The 19612-nt window shown below is 28.0% G+C and overlaps 1 protein-coding gene across 3 annotated transcripts in view; it reads right to left on the bottom strand.

The window, feature by feature from the left end:
- The window catches only part of Tg (Transglutaminase), a 90641-nt gene that overhangs the window by 17268 nt on the left and 53761 nt on the right, over nucleotides 1–19612 (bottom strand). For all 3 annotated transcript variants that reach the window (XM_087161419.1, XM_087161418.1, XM_043053214.3), the window contains 2 exons: nucleotides 2380–2604; nucleotides 1490–1626 (listed from right to left, as the gene is read on the bottom strand). In XM_087161419.1, coding sequence (XP_087017545.1) covers nucleotides 1490–1626; nucleotides 2380–2604 — 362 coding nt within the window. The remainder of the gene's footprint in view (nucleotides 1–1489; nucleotides 1627–2379; nucleotides 2605–19612) is intronic.

The following is a 19612-nucleotide window of genomic DNA, read 5'->3' on the forward strand; positions in this document are numbered from 1 at the left end:
ACCACGGGTTCAGACGAATGGCTAGGGAAGTTCTTACTTTAGACAAACTATAGTAAAGTGAAACCCGGTGGTTGAATGGAGCTTCGTGCTCCAGTGGCCGAGGTGCAAGGTTGCTTCAAGCTTTTATTCCTTCAATGGGTCGATGAAAGCGAATACTAAGTATACTTGGAGACTAGTGAATAATGCGGATCACCCAACCTAAACAATTGCTTTTGTATCCTGGAGTCCAAAGTCAAGAAAACTGAGATAAACACAGCTGTCCTTGGCCTCTAATGGGCTACGAGACTTATAATTGTAAGCGAAAAACTTTCTGTTCGCTTTTAAGAGCCGTTGTGGCTCAGAGAATTGAGCTCTCGCCTCCCAATGAGGTAGCCCGGGTTCTAATCCTTGCGGAGAATGGTCGATATGAAATCCACACCCGGCTCGCACCGACCACAGTGCGTACGTAAAATATCCTCAGTGGTAGACGGATCATAGATTAGAGTCCCCCCGCCATCAGGCTTACCGCTGGAAATGTTCGTGGTTTTCCTCACTATATAAAGAAAATGCGGATCAGTTCCCTCAAAAAGTCGCCCACAAAGGCAAATTTCTCACAATGATCTGGATTGGGTTCAAAATTAAAAAGCTACAGAGTTGAAGATTGGTAATCGTAAACTCAAAATTGGGTCAGCTGTTCAACGACGGTTATAAAATAAAATAAAATTCGCTTAAAAAGCTCGTGTGATATGGTGATCTCACAAAAAGCAAAATTAATATAAAGGGTGCTAAATTTTCGACCGCTTTCTAGACCAAACTATTGAGACCACATTTCCCAGATCGTGGCTCTCCCTATATTTTAGGGGGCCCGGAATCCAACTCTGTCAACAATAATAATAATTAAAAAAAAAAAGTTTCAGTTTTTTAATTTTTTTTTTATTACTATTATTTTTTTTTACTATGCATAAATCATTTAAAAATAATTTACACTTATTAAAATAGCATTTTTTGCCAACTACTTACTATTGCAAACTTGAAATAAGAAGATAAAGTCATAATTATTGCAATAATTTGTACAATAATGTGCTTCTAATTTTATTGAAATTAATTCACACTCAGCCTACCAGCATTGCCTTCAGTGTGCAATGCTAAATCTTTCAAATCTGTCACTGAATAAAATATTTTTTTTTTTAAATTTTCTACTTTTTTAACCTTCTCTAAATTTTTCTTTATTAAATTTACTATTTTAAATATTTAAATCAATGAAAACGTTTAATTTTAAATTCGTATATCATCTAATAAACAAACTATAATAAAATGAAAAAATAAATTCTTTGCTCTAAATATATGTTCGAATTTTGTATATAAGAGAAGTTTTTATACATCGAAATATATATGGATGTATCTAGAAAAAAATTTAAAAAAAAACTGTTTTATAAATTATATCTGAAAAAGCAATAATTTTAAGTTAGAATACTGCTTTAGAAATAAATAATTATATCCATATACTTACTTCGATTAAAACAGAGTTCTCCTCTGCGCCTTCTAATAGTTTCGTTTGCCAACCGTCAGATGGCAACACTGAATTATCTAATTCCATCAAAGGACAAAATATCATGCTTCCCTGAGAATAGGAGGGGTTTTTAGCATCTGAAAGAAAAATTAAAAATTGGAAAAATGTAATTTTAATTAAATTGAATAAAAAAATATTAGTTGTATTTATAAAATAAAATTACGAATTTAAATGCAGAATTAAAAGATATACTCTAGAAAAATAAACATAAAAAAGATCAAGTATTTTCAGTAGTTCGTACATTTTTTAAGTTAGATTAAGTTAGACCAAGAACAAACTATACAAACAAAATTCTGAAAATAAGATACGCTTGTCTGTTTTTCTATTTTTGAAAATATCTTTGTCTAAGCGTAACTAACATTAAAATAAATTATCAGCTTCATTTAAAAAAATATTTTCAAATAAAGTAAATCCTCCATTTTTCACCTTTTCTAGATGCATTGTGTTATATAGTAACAATCTCTCATCAAGAATTTGCTATGAATCAAAAAAGAAATAATTTTAAAAAAAATTTTCGAGAAAAAAAATTTACATAAAATTAAAATGGCAAAGAAAGAGTGCTACGCGATTCCATGTATCGCGTATTCTTATAGGATCGCGTATACTATAAGAAAAAAGAAATAAATAAATAAAAATAACTATGTCTCTAATTTATACGGAAACTTAGAAAGTTTTAAACAAAATCAATGCAATATTTTAATGTCTGTTACATTTTCAATAACCATTTACTAATGACCTTCGAACACTACTCCTTAGTATGATTTAAAGTACAAAAATTTATACTATACAGTAAAAGCACAATAAAATTGCGGCACAAAAAGACTATTTACCTTTGGCAGTAAATACAATGCACACAACATCTTTTTCTTTGTCATAACTTCGGTTAAGTTTGATTCCCAATTTAAATGGAAAACCCCTTCGTATGACTAGATTTGGGGTATCTGACTGCACTATGTCATAGTCACCAGTAAAGTGGGCGGTAACATTTTCATCAATGTGATAATCTATTCCTTGAACAACCAGTACTCCTTCTTCAGGTCTTTCATCGGCCGAAACTGAAAAAAAAAATCAATCGATTAAATACTGAAAATTATATGGAAATACGTAAATAAAAATATCACTGAGGAGAAAGTAAGTTCAAAATTACCGCAATATGGAGAAATTTACAGTGTTTCTGGCTCTATGGGAACACCAAAAAGCACGGTAGTTTCATGTTTTGGAAATGATTTTGGTAAAATTAACAATAAATATTGTATTATAACATATGCTAAAATTTTGTAAATGTGGTAATTTTTTGATGATACCTCATAACAGTGGTTCCGAAAAGGTGCTCTGCGGAACCTTATGGTTCCGTGGAAAGTCAAAGGAGTTCCGTGAGTTAGGACTTTTTTTTGACCTGCAATAGTTCAATATATTGAATAAATTGCTAAAAGGATATGTATTTACAAACGATCGTATCAGCATTTCTCCTTGCATTTTAAATTCGAAATAAAATAACCAAATTCCAGAATTACGAATCACTTTTCTCCGGTAACCATTCTCACATTTTATCATCATGATTTGGTTCCCTTTCAAAAACCATAATTTTGCTTGCTTTATTTAATTTGATTCACGCATGAGCCAAAAACTAATAATCTGAAAGCTGGAAAACCTAATTTTAAAATTGTTATTGATGAAACAATGAAAAAATTTCATTTTCTTCACATTAAATGTTTCTGAATTGTTTTAAAGGTGATTTCTTTAGTAGTATATTTACATCTGCTAATTAACTTTTTTTTTGTATATTTTACTAAATGTGTGATAATATGAACTATAATTTTGAAAACCAGAAATTCCGAAAAACCGTTACCATATGAACATAAAAATTATCAAACTATCAAAAATTTAACTAGCATATATTTCGATTTTATTACCAGAATCTTTTTACCAGAAATGTCTTTGCCATAAAGTATGATAATTTTGTCATTTTTTTCTCTGTGTAAAGTTTTATGCGGAGCTAAAAGCCTAGATTTTAACTTCACATTATGTGTAAATATTAATAGAATATCAGGAATATATTTAAATCAGGAAAAAACGTGCATCTGTCAAGACAGTGTACGGCAATGCTAGCAATAATAAAATATAAGTATTTCTCCCATGATTAAGTTTGCTAAACACAAACAATATTGCATAAAAGTGCTATAATTTAAAAATTAAAATTGTAAAATACCATGAAAACCCTTGATTTTTCAAAATCAGTTTCTTAAACATGTGTTATTTTTCTCATTTTAATGTATGATTATTTAAATACGAAAAGAAGTAAAGCGTTTACTTATACAAAATTAGTGTCTTACATTTTTTCCCTTTAAAATGGCTCAAATACAGAATTTTCTTATTTTTTAACATTACAATAAAAGAAAAATATTTAATCATTTAAGAAAGAAAAATGCGAAGCCAGCAAAAAAATAAATAAATAAAAGTTTTAAAAACTAGATCAATCATTTACTTCAACATTTATTGAGTTATAAAATCGAAGATCTTTAATGATAGTTATCTCTTAACAAGTTAATTACATACAATTAAACGTATAATAACTTTATAATCCTTTTGATATTGTAAAATTATACCTATTGAAGCTATAACTTTTTCACGAAATCATTTCTGTTAGAGGAGTGTTAAACAAATGTCCTTGGGGCACTGCCTGCACCATCATATCTTTATCACGATTCGGTAATTTTAGGCAAAATAGCGTGTCATGCTAAACAGAAGGTGAAAACAATAGTAATTTGCAACCATCTTGAATTTTTATTGGATGGAAAATATTTCAATATCCTTTTCAGGATGCATAATTCATTTTTTTTTTTGGTAGAAACCACTAACCTCAAGTTTAATCCTTTTCCTAAGAAAAAAATTCTACATATTTGTTCGGATTTTTTTTCTGTGCAGCTGTTTAGCAATCCTTCTTTGAATTTAAATGGGTTGCAATGGGGTGGAGTTTTCAATGGATATATTGAAATAATGCTACGATGAATAAGATATTATTGTAAATATCACATTCGTGCAATATTGACATAAGTCACGCATACTATAAGGTAAGACTTAATGCATTCTCTTCTCCGTTTATTTTGTGAATTGAAAGTGCTAAACTCTTACAGCAAAACGGCAATAAAATGACGCAATTGACAGAAGTGACACAAAAAGGAATTCTCAAAATAATGAGTTCAAAATTGCTGAACCATAATATCGATAAATAAAACCATAATTTTCTGCAACCTCAATAAGATTCCAAATTGAACATTTTCCTCTTTTATCTTAAACCATAGTACCACGTAATCAACTTTAAAAAGGATTAATTTGAACTATAATATTGCACCATTTAGCATTATATTATTATTGTAGCGTATTTTCCCAATTGATGGTTCCAGGAATCAGTATTATAGATAAACATTGAATCATTTTTTTGAGAATCTCTTTACGTGTTTACTCCAAGCAAGAATGTTATAGCTAAACAAAATATCAAGTTTCGTTTTTCAGCCTTCATAAGGAGTCGTTTTGAAATCGCTAATTGGAAAGTTTAAATGGGAGACTCAATTCCAAAGTAGTTTTTAGACGTTAAATTGAACAAATACAACAATGAAAAGGTTTTAAAGCTAGTAAATGCACATTTACATGATGTTTATAAAGTCGCTGCGCATCTCCTAAGATGTAATAGGGAGAGAAAGCATTTCTACGTTAGCTTACATACAATCTCATACGAAAGATTTCAAGCAGCTGTGCATGCTGGTGTTTATTTTAGATTCTACGTTGCGTTGACGTTGTTAGCGTTACAAAGACAGAACTACAAGCACGTTGTTGATAACTGTTAAATGCTGTTTTTTGTTTAAGCCTAACTTCGAATTAAAAATATGAACATGGAATGAGAGCTTGAAGAAATGTATTGATACAATTTAGAAATGAATCGTGTTACAACAATTGGTTGAATTAATTAAAAACAAACTCATACGCACTTCTAATGCGCATGGACAATTATTTCAAATCTTATGCACGGAAGCAGATGGAAGCTACCGTAAATTTGTGAAATCTCCCTAATGCCACTCTTTCTATATGTACTTTCTGAACCACGATGGCTCAAGGGATAGAGCGTTCGTTTTCCAATGAGGTGAACCGAGTTCGAATCCCGGCAATAGCTGGCCGATACGAATTCCGCATCCGGTTTGCACCGACCACAGTGCTGACGTGAAATATCCTCAGTGGTAGACTGATCACGGATTAGAGTACCCTTGCCGTCAGACTAACCGCGGGAGTTTCTCGTGGTGTTCCTCTCCATGTAACGCAAATGCGGGTTAGTTGCATGAAAAGTCCTCCACGAAGACAAATTTCTCCCAATATTTGATCCTGGAGTTCCCTTGTTTTCTGGATTGGGCTCAAAATTACAAGGTTACAATATATCTACTTTATAAGTTAAAAGTACAGAAATTCTGCTGGAGGGCTATAAAAACTATGACACATTTTCAGGAAGTAACACCACAAAGAGCTTGCACGTTTTCAAAATGAAATAATAATGATAATAATAATAATATCGTGCAAACGTGCTACAGCATTAATAAGGTGTAAGATTTAATCACGTTTTCACACAAATTGAACTTCAACATCATATAATTAAGTATAAGAAATATTAATTTGGAACCACATTATTGAGTCCAGAGACAGTCTGAACGATATAGTCTAAGGAGGGAGAAAGATTTCCATAAAAAAAATTTATGATAAAAATATAGATAACCTCACTCAGCGTAAATCGAGAAAAACAACGAATATATCTAATTTAAATATCACGGTCAAGGGCAAAATTCCTATGATCAAGGGTATTATAGTCAATAAACATACATTTATTTAGATCTAATGAAATATTTGAAAATACTCTGGTATCTAAAATACAATTTTTTAATTGTGCTGCTTAGCATATTTTGAATTTTATACGATAAAAGAACTTGGCACAATCAATAGTTCAGACAGGATTTTTCATTGAAATGAAAGTCGTGTTAATAATTTCGTACTTAAGCAGAAATTAGGTAAATGCTGAAATAATTATATGGCAAACATATATTTACAATCCTTTTTTTTGTTGCTGAAATTTTAAAAAAATGGTAGTCTGAGTAGGAAAAATTGCTTAGAGTTAATTTAAAAAATGTTCTTTTTTTTCTTCCAAGTACAATAAAAGGCGTTTCAATATAAAACCAGCTAAATCCCTTTTCTAGAATTTTAAAGAGTGGAAAATTTTTACAGATGGGCAACAGGTTTATTAAATAGATCGATCTATACAACGCTAAACTCATAATAGTTTGCTAATTTGTCTCAACTTCGATGTGAAAAATAAAATTATAATGTTTTGGTTAGTGTTAAAGTAAACCATATATCCGTTAAATGTGGTTCTCACTATCGTATAATCAATAATAATTAACACAATTAAAAGATTTAACATCATCCAATACGTGATTAGATGTAGAGTACGCCACATAAAAAACTGACCAAAATGAATAACTTTTGATCCAATGATTGGATCTTCACGTTTCAGGACTCAATCTTAATGGTTCGACAGGGTTACCTCAAATATGCTAATTAATAAGGGTAGATGATATTTCAAGTTACGAAATCAGACACAAAACGTACTTTTTCTGAATAAACATACCTTTTTTAAGATGGATTCGAATTTCTGGCCCCGTAAATATAGCCGCAATCAGGGAAATATAGTCAAAATAGTTTGGTCAGGAGAGGGGCCCAAAATTTCGGTCCCTTAATGTTAATTTGATTGCTATATCTCGAGAACTTTTTAAACGAATTGAAAAATGTTGGTATGCAAATATTAAAATTTTTTTGTCCAAAGATAATTCCATGCAAAAACCAAATTTTTGTAAATATTTAAAAAATTTTATAATTTAATACTGCAATAAGCAAAAAAATTTTGAATTTTAAAGTAAAAAAAATTTTTGCATCATATTCAAATTTGTAATTTCACATGGCAAAATACAACAATTGAGCAAAATTAGTCTTTTTTATAATTTGAGAAATCAAATTATAAAAAAGTCGCATATTTTCACTGTATAAAGTTCAACAATTAAATTTTGTGAATATATATTTAAAAAAAATTGTTATTTATTTACTAAAAAACTATATAATTCTTATTGAATTTAAAAAATACTTTTATGTGTATTCTTCATTTCAATCAAATACGAAATTACAAAAAAGAGTAATTTATTTTTTTGAATTTAATTTGTAAGAGGAAAAGTAACATTACAAACAATATCTTAAATTCTTTTTCATTTCCTTTCACCAAATTTTTTTTTTATGTCTCATAATTAATAAGATTATAGAATCTTTGCCATTTGAGCAATAAAAAATCAGCAGCTGCAGTCAGAATTTTTTGTGCAAGGAACTATTTCATTTGTTTTGCGACCACTGACAGTTTAAATTAGCGAATTGCGTAATAAGCTATACTTTCTAAACTCAGACTTTCCGCACGAAATATTATTAAACGAAATAACAAAAAAAAACTTGATCAATGAATGTTGGTAAAGAGGCAACCCCACCTCAGGTGCTATCCATTTGCCGACCTTGCCCATCCAATTCGCCTAAGTTGACCATGGGATGGGACCAGCTTTTTTAACCTTGGATCATTAAAACACCACCAAACAGGATTCCCTGTCCGGTACTTTTTTTATCTACTTCTTTCATCGAGTCTGTTATTATAACTGGAATTAACAATGTGTTATTTTCCACTGCAATGTTGTTTGAATCACAACAACATAGTTTAGTGTTGCTGGTCCATTGAACAAACTAAGCCTAGTTTTTGAAAGGCATTGAATAAACTGTTCCAAATGTTTATTTGCTTTGTAATTTAAAAGAATAGATATGTATTTGAAGACTAAGCTCATGTTTACATTTTTATCTGGATTTAATCAAGATAATGGAGAAAAAAATGTCCCGGAAATATATATGAGTTAGTTGCAATAAGTATAAAAAATAAATTTATTATGTGGTTTAACTACTGTCAGCATGTTCGAAAGCTAAGTTCTATTATTTTTTTCATAATTTTGAGGATTTGTTTCAACTTCATACAAGGCCATTTTCATAAAGTAGTCCAAGAACTTATTGAAGTATTTTTACAAGGCAATTATTTTTATTTTAAAAACCACGTAATTTCATGGCTCTTTTCAAAGTTCGATAAATCAAACAAAAGTTTTCATAAAAAAAAATGTGAAAAAAATCTCATTTAACAGAATTTCATAATTTTCGTATTTTATGATACTCCTTTTTTTAAAAAAATAATAGAGGCAAATAATTATTTATTAAATGCTCGATTGATAGATAATTAACTTCGATGATTGATTTAATACATAAACTCCTTAAAATTAATGTTTAGATCTGAAAAGGGATGTTTTTTATAAGGCCCTTGAAAAACTACGATAAATTCCGAAAAGAACATTAATCTTCGATTAAAGAAAAATATACTGAAGAAAGCAAAGACATAATTTTATTAACTGAATAAGCTGAAATGACGACAACAATGGATAACTTTGTTAATTTATAACTATATTTTGTTAAATTCGAAAACTATAAAAATGATTTTTTCTAGTTATAAATTAAAAATAGTGTAATTAAATAGAAAGATAAAAAGAAGCAAAAAGTAATATCTATTAGAATAACGAGATAAAGAGGCCTCAAAAAATACAGAGGGAGTTTGAACATAATTCACGCTCAGAAAAATTGTTTAACGATAAACAGCAAAAACGGTGCTTTAAATCAAAATACTGTGTAAGTTTACTAAAATTTTCACTAAGTATTGAACAGAAACAACTAACTGTTATGTTGAACAGTGTGATTTGTTTGTGATACGATTTTATCATAAGTAAATAATTAATAACCATAATATTTTATCGTTAACTAAGCATCATACTAAATTGGCATACACTGTAAAAAATTCCAGATCAAGTCACGTTATGAAGTACCTGCAATTTGGATGCATTGTCCGTAAAATATATTTTTTCCATAAAATATTGTACCGTAACATTTATTGTACTGTAATATTTATTTAATTGGAGTGATTCACTGATTTTGTTGTATTTATTACTGTAAAAATTACGGTATATTAGATTTTTTGTTCTCTTGCATGTTTTGGTAAAAATGGATTATACTGTAAAAGTTCCAGCAACCCAAAAAGCTGCACTTTTTACCGTAAGTTTATAAAGGTACATTATAAACTTATAGTTTCTAGAATACTTTAACAATCCAAATAAATAATTTATTATGCTTTAGGAGATTTATTATGCTTTATATATAATCCTTTTAAACTTATAGTTTCCAGAATACTTTAACAATCCAATTAAATAATTTATTATGCTTTAGGAGATTTATTATGCTTTATATATAATCTTCTTAAACTTATAGTTTCTAGAATACTTTAACTATCCAAATAAATAATTTATTATGCTTTAGGAGATTTATTATGCTTTATATATAATCTTCTTAAAACTTTACAAAAGTTTTCTGCTGCTTCCTTAACCACGGTAAGTGTTTAGAAGTAGGTATATATATATTTGTATGGAAAAATACAAATAAAATGAAAAAAAGAGAAGTAATATTTATAAAACTGAAAATAAAGAAAGAAAAAGTTATGACCATAATTCATTAAGTAAATTAATTCAACTTCACTTAAGAAAAACGGTAATTTGAACATTTTTAAACAATTTGGATCAATGAAGTATAAATAACCCTAAACGATAATACCGATAAGATTTTCCATAAACTTAATAAATTATACCACGGTTTTGTTCTATCTGAACCGTTTTAAAGCATAATAAGATTTTAGAAGTATGAATATAAGTCGCAATAATAAGCCTAAACTTGGCCTACACTGTAAAACATTCCAAATCAAATTACGCTATAAAGTACCCGCACTTTAGGTGCATCATCCGCAAAGTCCATTTTGCCGCTATATCTTTTTTAACAGCAAAATATTATACCGTAATTTTCATTGAGATATTTATTTAACTAGAGTGATTCTGTTTTTTACGGTATTTACTGTATAAATTATATTATATATTTATTATTCCGAATATGGATTTTACGGTAAAAGCTACCTTCACACTGTGTATACCCGTACTTTTTAGTCTAAATCAATTCAGAATTTTTTTAAAGTGCTGCGTTAAGTTTGAAGAAAATTTAAGGTATCCGACTAGTTTCAACAATGTTACTTTAAATATTAATATAAAATTTATAAAAACTAGTTCATTTGTTTTATTATCTGTAAAAACTTATAGAACTAGCAGAAAATGTATTACTATTATTATTTTTAATAAATGGCCATTTTTTAGTTTAAAAAAATTTAAAAAAGTTTTTTTTTGCATATACGGTAAACACTGTAAAAAATTTCGATCTCCTAAAATAAAAAAACCTTTGAAGATTTTATTTCGATGGAGTTTAAGGATTTTATTTTTTTCTATCTTATCTGAACTATCTTAAAAGCAAGTGCATATACTACTGAGTTAGGGTTTAATGTAGTTAAAAAGCAAATTTTTGTAAAAATTTCAGCACTTGTCTTTGCTGAAAAACATGCAAAAAAAATCAAATTCTACTTATTTTTGTTGCCTTTAGTTCAGAACATGCGTGCCATAATCATAAACACTCATGACAACTTGCAGACAATTATTTTAAAAACAACATCAGATATCGCGCGAATTGTGTAAAATGTCATGCAAAAAGTGAAAAAATCCGATTTTGAGATAAGCGTATTTAAAGACTTAAAATCACTAGTCTACCCAGTGTTATTACCCTGCACAAAAACTACTATAACTTAGTAATTAATTAAGTATAAACAAAAGTAAAGTATTTTTAGAAAACTAAGAGTACAGGAATTCTAAATTTACAATAAACTCAATTTTAAAACTTTTGCCTTAAAATAATGATTTTGTACTAATCTGTACCTTAAACGACACTATTGGAACAAGGTCCAAAAAGTTTCAGAATTGTTTTGTGGCAAATTTACACTAGAATACATCAATTTTTCTTCATTTAACATAATAAATTAATTCAGCACAATTATTTTACGAATTTTTCTACCTAATTCTAAAAACATAAGCAATAAAATAACTTTAATTAATTCATTAAAACAGCTGATGAGCGTTTTGAAATATATATATCCTTGTTAGGTATAAGGTAGGTCAAGACCAGGTATGTTGTGATTGTTATTTCTTTTTTTAAAAAGGAAATGGGCGGAAACGTAGGTCAAGAGTCAAATAGACTAGATGAGAATTAAAAAGAAACAACTATGGAATGATAACGACCCATGAAGCTTTTTCTGTAAGAAAGACTCGCTTTTTTTCAATTAAAGAGAATGATCAGCGGTTTTTATATTTCCCATTTCACTTGTGAATCATCTCGCTTTTGGAAAATTAGTTGATGATTTTCTCTTCGTCTTATTAAGGAAATTGTAAAGTGAAACTTTATTTGCTGAACTAACAAGATGGTAATTTATTTAAATTGCATAGCAGAAACAATTGAAAAGAACTTGAACTTGTTGGCTCAAACTAATTTCACATATTTACGAAGAAATAGGCTTAATATATATAAAACAGACTTAATATATATAAAACGCTGTTAACAGAGCATATTTTTAACATTAAAAAATAATTGAAAACCTTGGGAATGATACATGTTAAATGAAATTATATTGCATTTCCTTTACGAAAAAAAAAGGCTCACCTTGTATAATAAGCTGTTAACAAAACATATTTTTACATTGAAAAACAAATTAAAAACTTGGGAGATATACTTGTTAGCTGAAATTATTTTGGCATATTAACGAAGAAATAGGCTTAGTATATATAAGATGTTGTTAACAGAACATATTTTAACATTAAAATGCAAAGGAAAAACTTGAGAGATATACTTGTTAGCTGATATTATTTTGGTATATTTACGAAGACATTGGCTTTGTATATATATAGAAACCTGTTTAAAGTGCATGTTTTTACTTTTTAAATTAGCTTGGTAGAATAATTTATTAATTCATGGTCAAAACATTCTGGTAAAATTACCGTACTCTATTGTAATGATATTTCTGGTAAACAAACATAATTCTGTTTAATAAAACCAAAATATGCGCTATTTAAATCATTTATTTGTAATTTTTTCGCTCATATGCAGTTCCATTCATTTGGATTATGTTTAAATATTCCATTCATATTTATCGAGTTCTTATTGCCAAACATTTAGTAATTTAGTAAAGAATATAAAACTGAAATGTAAATGTAACCGAATAAATAGTTTTTATGCCATTCTGTAAAATACCATGATAAAATTGCGAAATTTTACCATGTTTAGCAAATTTTTTCCCATATTATAAAGCCATATTTTTTTGATAGTTTTGCCAAAATCATTTCCAATGAGCTTCTGTAAAAATTAGTGAATTAATTAGAAAAGCTGAGTTTATAGTTGGATCATAATATCAATACCTTGATATGGTGAAAATTTTTTCTGAAATCTTAATAAATTTTTAAATCCAGCTTCCCTTTAAATTGATTCATAATATCATGAACGGTTATAATTTTAACATCAAAATTTGAACTTTAAACTCTATAAAATGGTGAGAATTTGTTGAAACCGTAACAAATTCTTAAATTAAATCATGTTTCAGTAGAAGTTGAATCATAATATCATGAAACCTTGTACAATACCTTGAATAGTACGGTGTGAACTTGCTGATTCCTGTTAAGTTCTGCATGGTCAAAACAACCGAAGATGGTAAAATTTTCCGCACTTTTGGCTGTGTGGGAACATTAAAAAGTTCGGTAATTCTAACCAAAGCGCTTTGATAATGATTTTGGTAAAATAATATATAAAATATGGTTTTATTACATATGTAATAAAAATTGGTAAATTTGATAAAATTTGGTAATTTTATCATTGTACATTAAAACAAGGAATAAAAACCATTTATTCAGGGGAATTTGCTTTTTAGTTATTTATTTTTCACTAAAAGTGTGGTAATAAGATCTATAATTTTGAGAACATAAAATACCGGTGAAAGATTGTCACACCAACGGAAAAATTTTAAAATATTTTTTTTAATTACCATACAATTTGGGTTTAATGCTAGAATATGTTTAGTTTTTTTTTTTACCAGAAATGTCATTACTAGAGAGTGTGGTAGTTTTACCAGAATTGCTTCTTCGTATAGTTTTGTATCATCAATTTTAAGAATTATGAATAAAATACAGTTAAGCCTAACTCCATATCAGTTGTATAACAAATTTTTAATTCAATTTTTTTATAATGTTCCAACATGAAGTATAAAAATACAGTAACCCATACACAAATTGAAGTAGCAAATTCCGTCCAAAAAAAAACCCCTACAGTTTCTAAAATCTAATAAAAAAAAAATACATTAATGCACATGAAACAATGACCTACTTTTTATAAAAAAAATTAAAAAAAATTGAAATCTGAAACTGTTTTCGTCACATTAATTGCGATATGCGAAGGTCCGAATTTAATTAAACGTGTAACATTCCATCTGCAGAGGGAAAAAAGTTACCTGGCAGTTGCAATCAGGGATTCATTAATGTAAAGATACTCGAAGTGTGACCTTCGGTAATAATAAAGTGGCCACCTGCGATTGCAAGAAAAAGGAGAAGTGTTTTTTTCTGAATAATTTGAAATTAGAAAGTAACAGATTCGAAAGTTCTACCAACGGATTGAGAAAGAAATATTTTGAATATCTACGCTAGGTGTGTTTGCGTATTAACATAGTGAATTGAAGAAAACAAACGACGGAGCAACATTTACTGTGGCAAATTAACAAAATTTGAAATAATAAATAGAATTTTATATTTTATTCAAATTTAATTTAAATACGTATTGTTACTAAAATCTCAATTGAAAAAATTTAATTGGCGTATTTTGTTGAATAAAACACACTTTAGTTGTTTTCCATCTAAATAATAACAACCTAGCATATTTAAAATTGAAACAATTGAATATCCGATTTAAACGCGTGATGTATTTCACGTATTAACGTATATTCCTGCTTTATTTCATTTTAAATAAGCATTTCTATTTCATATAACTATTTTCTTCGCAAATGTTTTAAAATATTTTTTGAATTTAATCAAGAAGATGAAATAATAATTTGAAACAAAATAATCATGTATAATGAGGGAAGAAACTTAAAAAGTTAGAAACATTTAAATTTGAAATGTCTGAGTTGAAAGCAGTTGTTGCCGAATTTTTCTCTAATTAGCCAAAGATAACTTTTTTATTCAGTAGGGGAGAGTGGGGTCAATTGTAACATTTTTTACTTAACTATTTTTAACTAACAAAAAATCCAATATATTATTAGTATTAATTGACGGACGAGTAAAGTAGACTATCCTCTACTAGAAAGAAAAAAAAATACCTTATTTTAAATGTTATTATATTAGTTATTAACAATTTTTGACAGTCGTGCACTTGTTACAATCGTCCCCACTTACGGGGTCAATTGTAACAGTTCATAAATTCGACTAAAACATAGTTAATTATACATATTATCATAGTTGTGATATATTTTTTTATTGATCAAAATAGTAGTGATATTTTAGGAGTAAAAATAATAATGAGCAGAGACCTAAAGGGTTAAACTTTTAACTTTAAGGGGTTAAAAATTTTAATTTATGCTGTGAAAGGTGACAAATAAAATAATGCACATGCAACATAATATAAATGATACAGGAAACTATTGGTGGTTCTTAAAGAGTTAAGTAATGGTTTGTAAACATAAGATTATTTATTTTCAGCTGTTACAATCGTCCCTTTACTTATCGTTACAATCGTCCCCAAGACGCCATTTCAGCTTCATTTGTTTAAAAAAATGCTAGTTAATTAACAAAACTAATCTTTTTTTAAATGTTAATTAAGGTGTCCACTTACATATTCGGTTAATAATTTTTATGTGTTTAAACAAAATTTCTTTGTTGCAATATAGTATTCTAATACCAAAAAAAGTACTTACGTAGCGTGAAAATATCTTTTGTGATGTAACTCTTTCAAAAGTACAGAAAAATGGTTGCCAGCAGGGGTGTACATGTAGATTTACTAAATACGCCTTGTGCGCCACCTAGGAACCAAATTTAGAACCCGATACTCGAAATTTTTGCTCTGTTACAATCGAATCCTGTTACAATTGACCCCACTCTCCCCTATCATTTAAGCAAATAATTTGCCAAGACCTGACTTTCCCCCAAATAATTTTACAGTAGTTCCATATGTTTAAAATATTTATTCGCGCATCAGCGCGTCAATGCAACGGGCACCATATTTTTGTCATTAATTTCATTGTGTAGTTTCAGGAGAATATTATCGAATAATGAAACAACATATTACTAAATAGTTTTCATAAATATTACTAATGTAATGAATTCAGTAAGTTATTGGTGGTCCTAAATTAATAATAAATATATTATGTTTTTTGTGTGTAAGTTATATAAACTTGAAATGAAATGTTGCTGAAATCATTATGAAAATATTTAAAGTGAGTCAATTTTCCTCATTTTTTTTCAAATGAGTTAACAATTTATAAGGTAATTATAAAAATGTTTACATTTAAATATGCATAAGTTATGCTTATCATTATGATTTAATAAATATTTAATTACTTTTAAAATCTTAAATATTTCCCATATTTACTTTCAAGTATTTTCCCAAAAAATTTTATTTAGAAAAAATGAAAAAATAGATTCGAATGAAGAAATTTGATTTTAGAAAAAAAGTTTTTTGTACAAAAAAATATTTCTTAAAAATAAATTATGGATAATATTTCTTGATAATAAACTAAGGAGAGTTAGCTTTGAGTTATTTCTGAACATAATTTAATGATGACAAAACAGGCTGTTAGACCAAAAGTTGGATAACATAAGCCAAAGTTATTAAGGTAGATAGGCCCTATACGATTTGTGCTGAGCACAGAAGTTGAAAAAGATGATTTAGAAAATAGCTAAGTAAACTTGAAATAAAATGAAATGATACCCAGTTTTAAATATTTTTTTATGATTCACTTTTTTAAAACTGAAGTAAATAATATTTACGAAGTCGTTTGCAATTCTTTTGAATCAAAAAGATGATGAAATCCAAATCATTGGATAATAGTTTATGAACTGATATTAAATGTAATGATATTGAAAATATTAATTGTACAAAATATTAAATATATATATTGTTAGGAAATGAGGTAAACAATTGTTAAATAATGAACAAAAGCTTTTATTTTATTTGAAATGATCGAATTGAATATTGAAGGAAAAAACCAAAACGAAAAACTATCAATATTTAAAATATCTGATGATATGGTAGTTAGTTGAAAGCTAAGACAAACTTACCCTTATACTTTTGATTTCGCAAAGACAAAAAGAAAACAAGTATTTTTAGGTATGACTTAGAAGTAAAAAAGGCAGGATTATCAACTGATCATAACGTAGACTTTATTTTAAAATTTAAATTAAGAAAACACTTAAAATCATGTAAGTAATATAGATATAAAATAATTCCCATAAATTCATTATGCATTTTTAAAACTGCTCCTTAAAAGGATCGTTAAACAATCATGGGTAAAAGTAAAAGAAACAATCAAAAGTTTTTCAAAAAACAAATCAAAATCAAGGAATGATTTAAGTACTAACAAATTTATTTTTTAATTCCATTTCTCTAACAACATTCATCATCTTTTCCATGACAGTAAATATTTTGTAGATCAATAATAAACGAAGACGAATTATAATAACGATTCTAACAAATCAAGCTGCCAATTTATTAAGTAAAGGGAGTGGCTTTAAAAAAAGAGATTCAGTGATTTAAATGTAGATTACGTCATACGTAAGCGTGACTTCTGATAAACAATGAATGGATCTAATTTAAATATCACGATCAAGGACGGAATGTGAACAATCAAGGTTAATATAGTTAACAAATACACATTAATTTACCGAGAAAAAATATTATATTTCGATGAAGGAAATATTTTACAATTTTTGTGGCATTTAAAATAAGATAAGATAGAATTATTTAAATAAGATTATAAGAATAAATCAAATTATAAGTCGTACTTACTTACGAAAGGCGACAGTAGAATCATTATAGGCTGTTTACATAATTAACTGATTCAAAAAAATGAATTTAAATCCATGTCTTAAGAAAAAAATCCCTAGATTTTTTCAGGCTAATATAAAATTTTAAAAAAATGGCCTTATTTAAAATACAATTTATCATCTGCGCCATTTATCTTGTTTTAAATTTAGAATAAGTTTAGATAAGTTATAAGTTAATTTATAAGTCGTACTTATTAGCGAATCACGACAGACGGATCATTATAGGCAGTTAATACTCTGTTAATATAGGCTGTTTGTAGGCTGTTAATTATAAGCTGTTAACTGGTTCCAAAAAAGGAATTTAAATTCATATCTCAAAAAAAAAACTCCCTAGATTTTTTTAGACTAATTGAAAACTAAGAAATGACCTCATTTAATATTTCACATTCTTCAATTATATATTTCTACCTAAGTCAAATGCTGACTTAGTAAAAACACACCTTTATAATTTGCTTACTAATAATAATATTATACGGCTGCTAGAAATTAAATTATTTGGTTCTAAATTGCTCCTTTTAAAATATTAATTAAGAAGGCATTTCCTACATATTTAGTTAAACTCTCCCTAGGTGGTTGGGTTGAGCTATTTTTTTTTCAAGTTTAATGAAATAGTAATAAAGCGGGCACCAGAGGTGGTAAATATTTCATTTTTTTTAAGACAAAGGAATAAAAAATTCTAAAATCGGTAGGTCTGTAACTTTCTTAGTAATCCTAACAATAAATAAAATAATAATTAAACAATTGTAAAAGACAATCTATAAATATTGTAAGAAAGGATCTGTTCCTCGGCAAACAGCAGAATTTACAGCACGTGGGTATCTTACCAAAAAGTAAACAAAAAAAAATTTATAAACGTAATTTTCTTTCGTCTAAAAATAATAAAATTAATAAATATTATTTAACCATACTTGTAAATTCTAAACACTAATTCATGCTTTTGTTTATTTCCCCTCATTTTATGAGCTTAGCGACTAAATTGTCAGATAGTGCCAAATTTATTTGGCAATAATTGCCCCTACACCTGGCGTAATTTTGGGAGGAGAGAACCTATTCTTTTAATCAAAATAATTTATTTTAGAATATTTCAAAATTTTAAAAAAACTCATCGCGTAACAGAATCATATTATTTTTAGGCTGAGATTGCTTTTGCATAAATTCAAATATAATTGAAATATCTGTACAAAAATCGTTTCTGAGAAAATTTGTTTAAACATTTCAAATTACAAATTGAATGCACTTTTGTCTCAATGAATCATTACTTATCATTAGATCTACAATGGCTTAGCTGAAAAAATGATTCAAATGCTTTATTTGAATCTATAAAAACAAATATAATTGATATATCTATGTAAAAGCGGTTTTTTGAGAAAATTGTTTAAACATTTCGGATAACAAATTACAAACTGAACGCAGTTTTGTCTTAATGAAGCATTATTTATCATTAGATCTACAATGGATTAGCTGAAAAAAATGTTCCAAATGCATTATTTGAAACAATTGTCAAAGAACCCTTTCATCTTTTTCTCAGTGACACAAACACAACACTCAAGATGAGTATTGTTATCGCTTTAGAAGACGAATGTGATCACTTCACTTCAAGTCGTTCTACTCGCAAACGATTCTTACGCGTGTCTGATTACGTATCTGGTGGCATTATTTGTCGGTTGTTTTTTTTTTCTTTAACTGCGGCACTCTGCCAACAGAGAGTGTTAAATGCTTTCAACGTGCGGCATAATCGAGGTTTGGTAGCGAGAAAAATGGGAAACCGAAAAATGAAAATAGTGATAATTTTATGAATGAATCATTTGAGTGCTGTTGAGGGAAATGGGTACACACTCGCGCGTGGGAATGTCATGGAATGTGCGATGAGAGTAAGATATAAATTATGAAATGAAAAAAGAGGCCCCAAGTG

This window comes from Parasteatoda tepidariorum, chromosome 4 (assembly GCF_982258835.1).
Source record: "Parasteatoda tepidariorum strain Cologne lab strain chromosome 4, Ptep-v5.0, whole genome shotgun sequence".
Classification (NCBI taxonomy): Eukaryota; Metazoa; Arthropoda; class Arachnida; order Araneae; family Theridiidae; genus Parasteatoda; species Parasteatoda tepidariorum.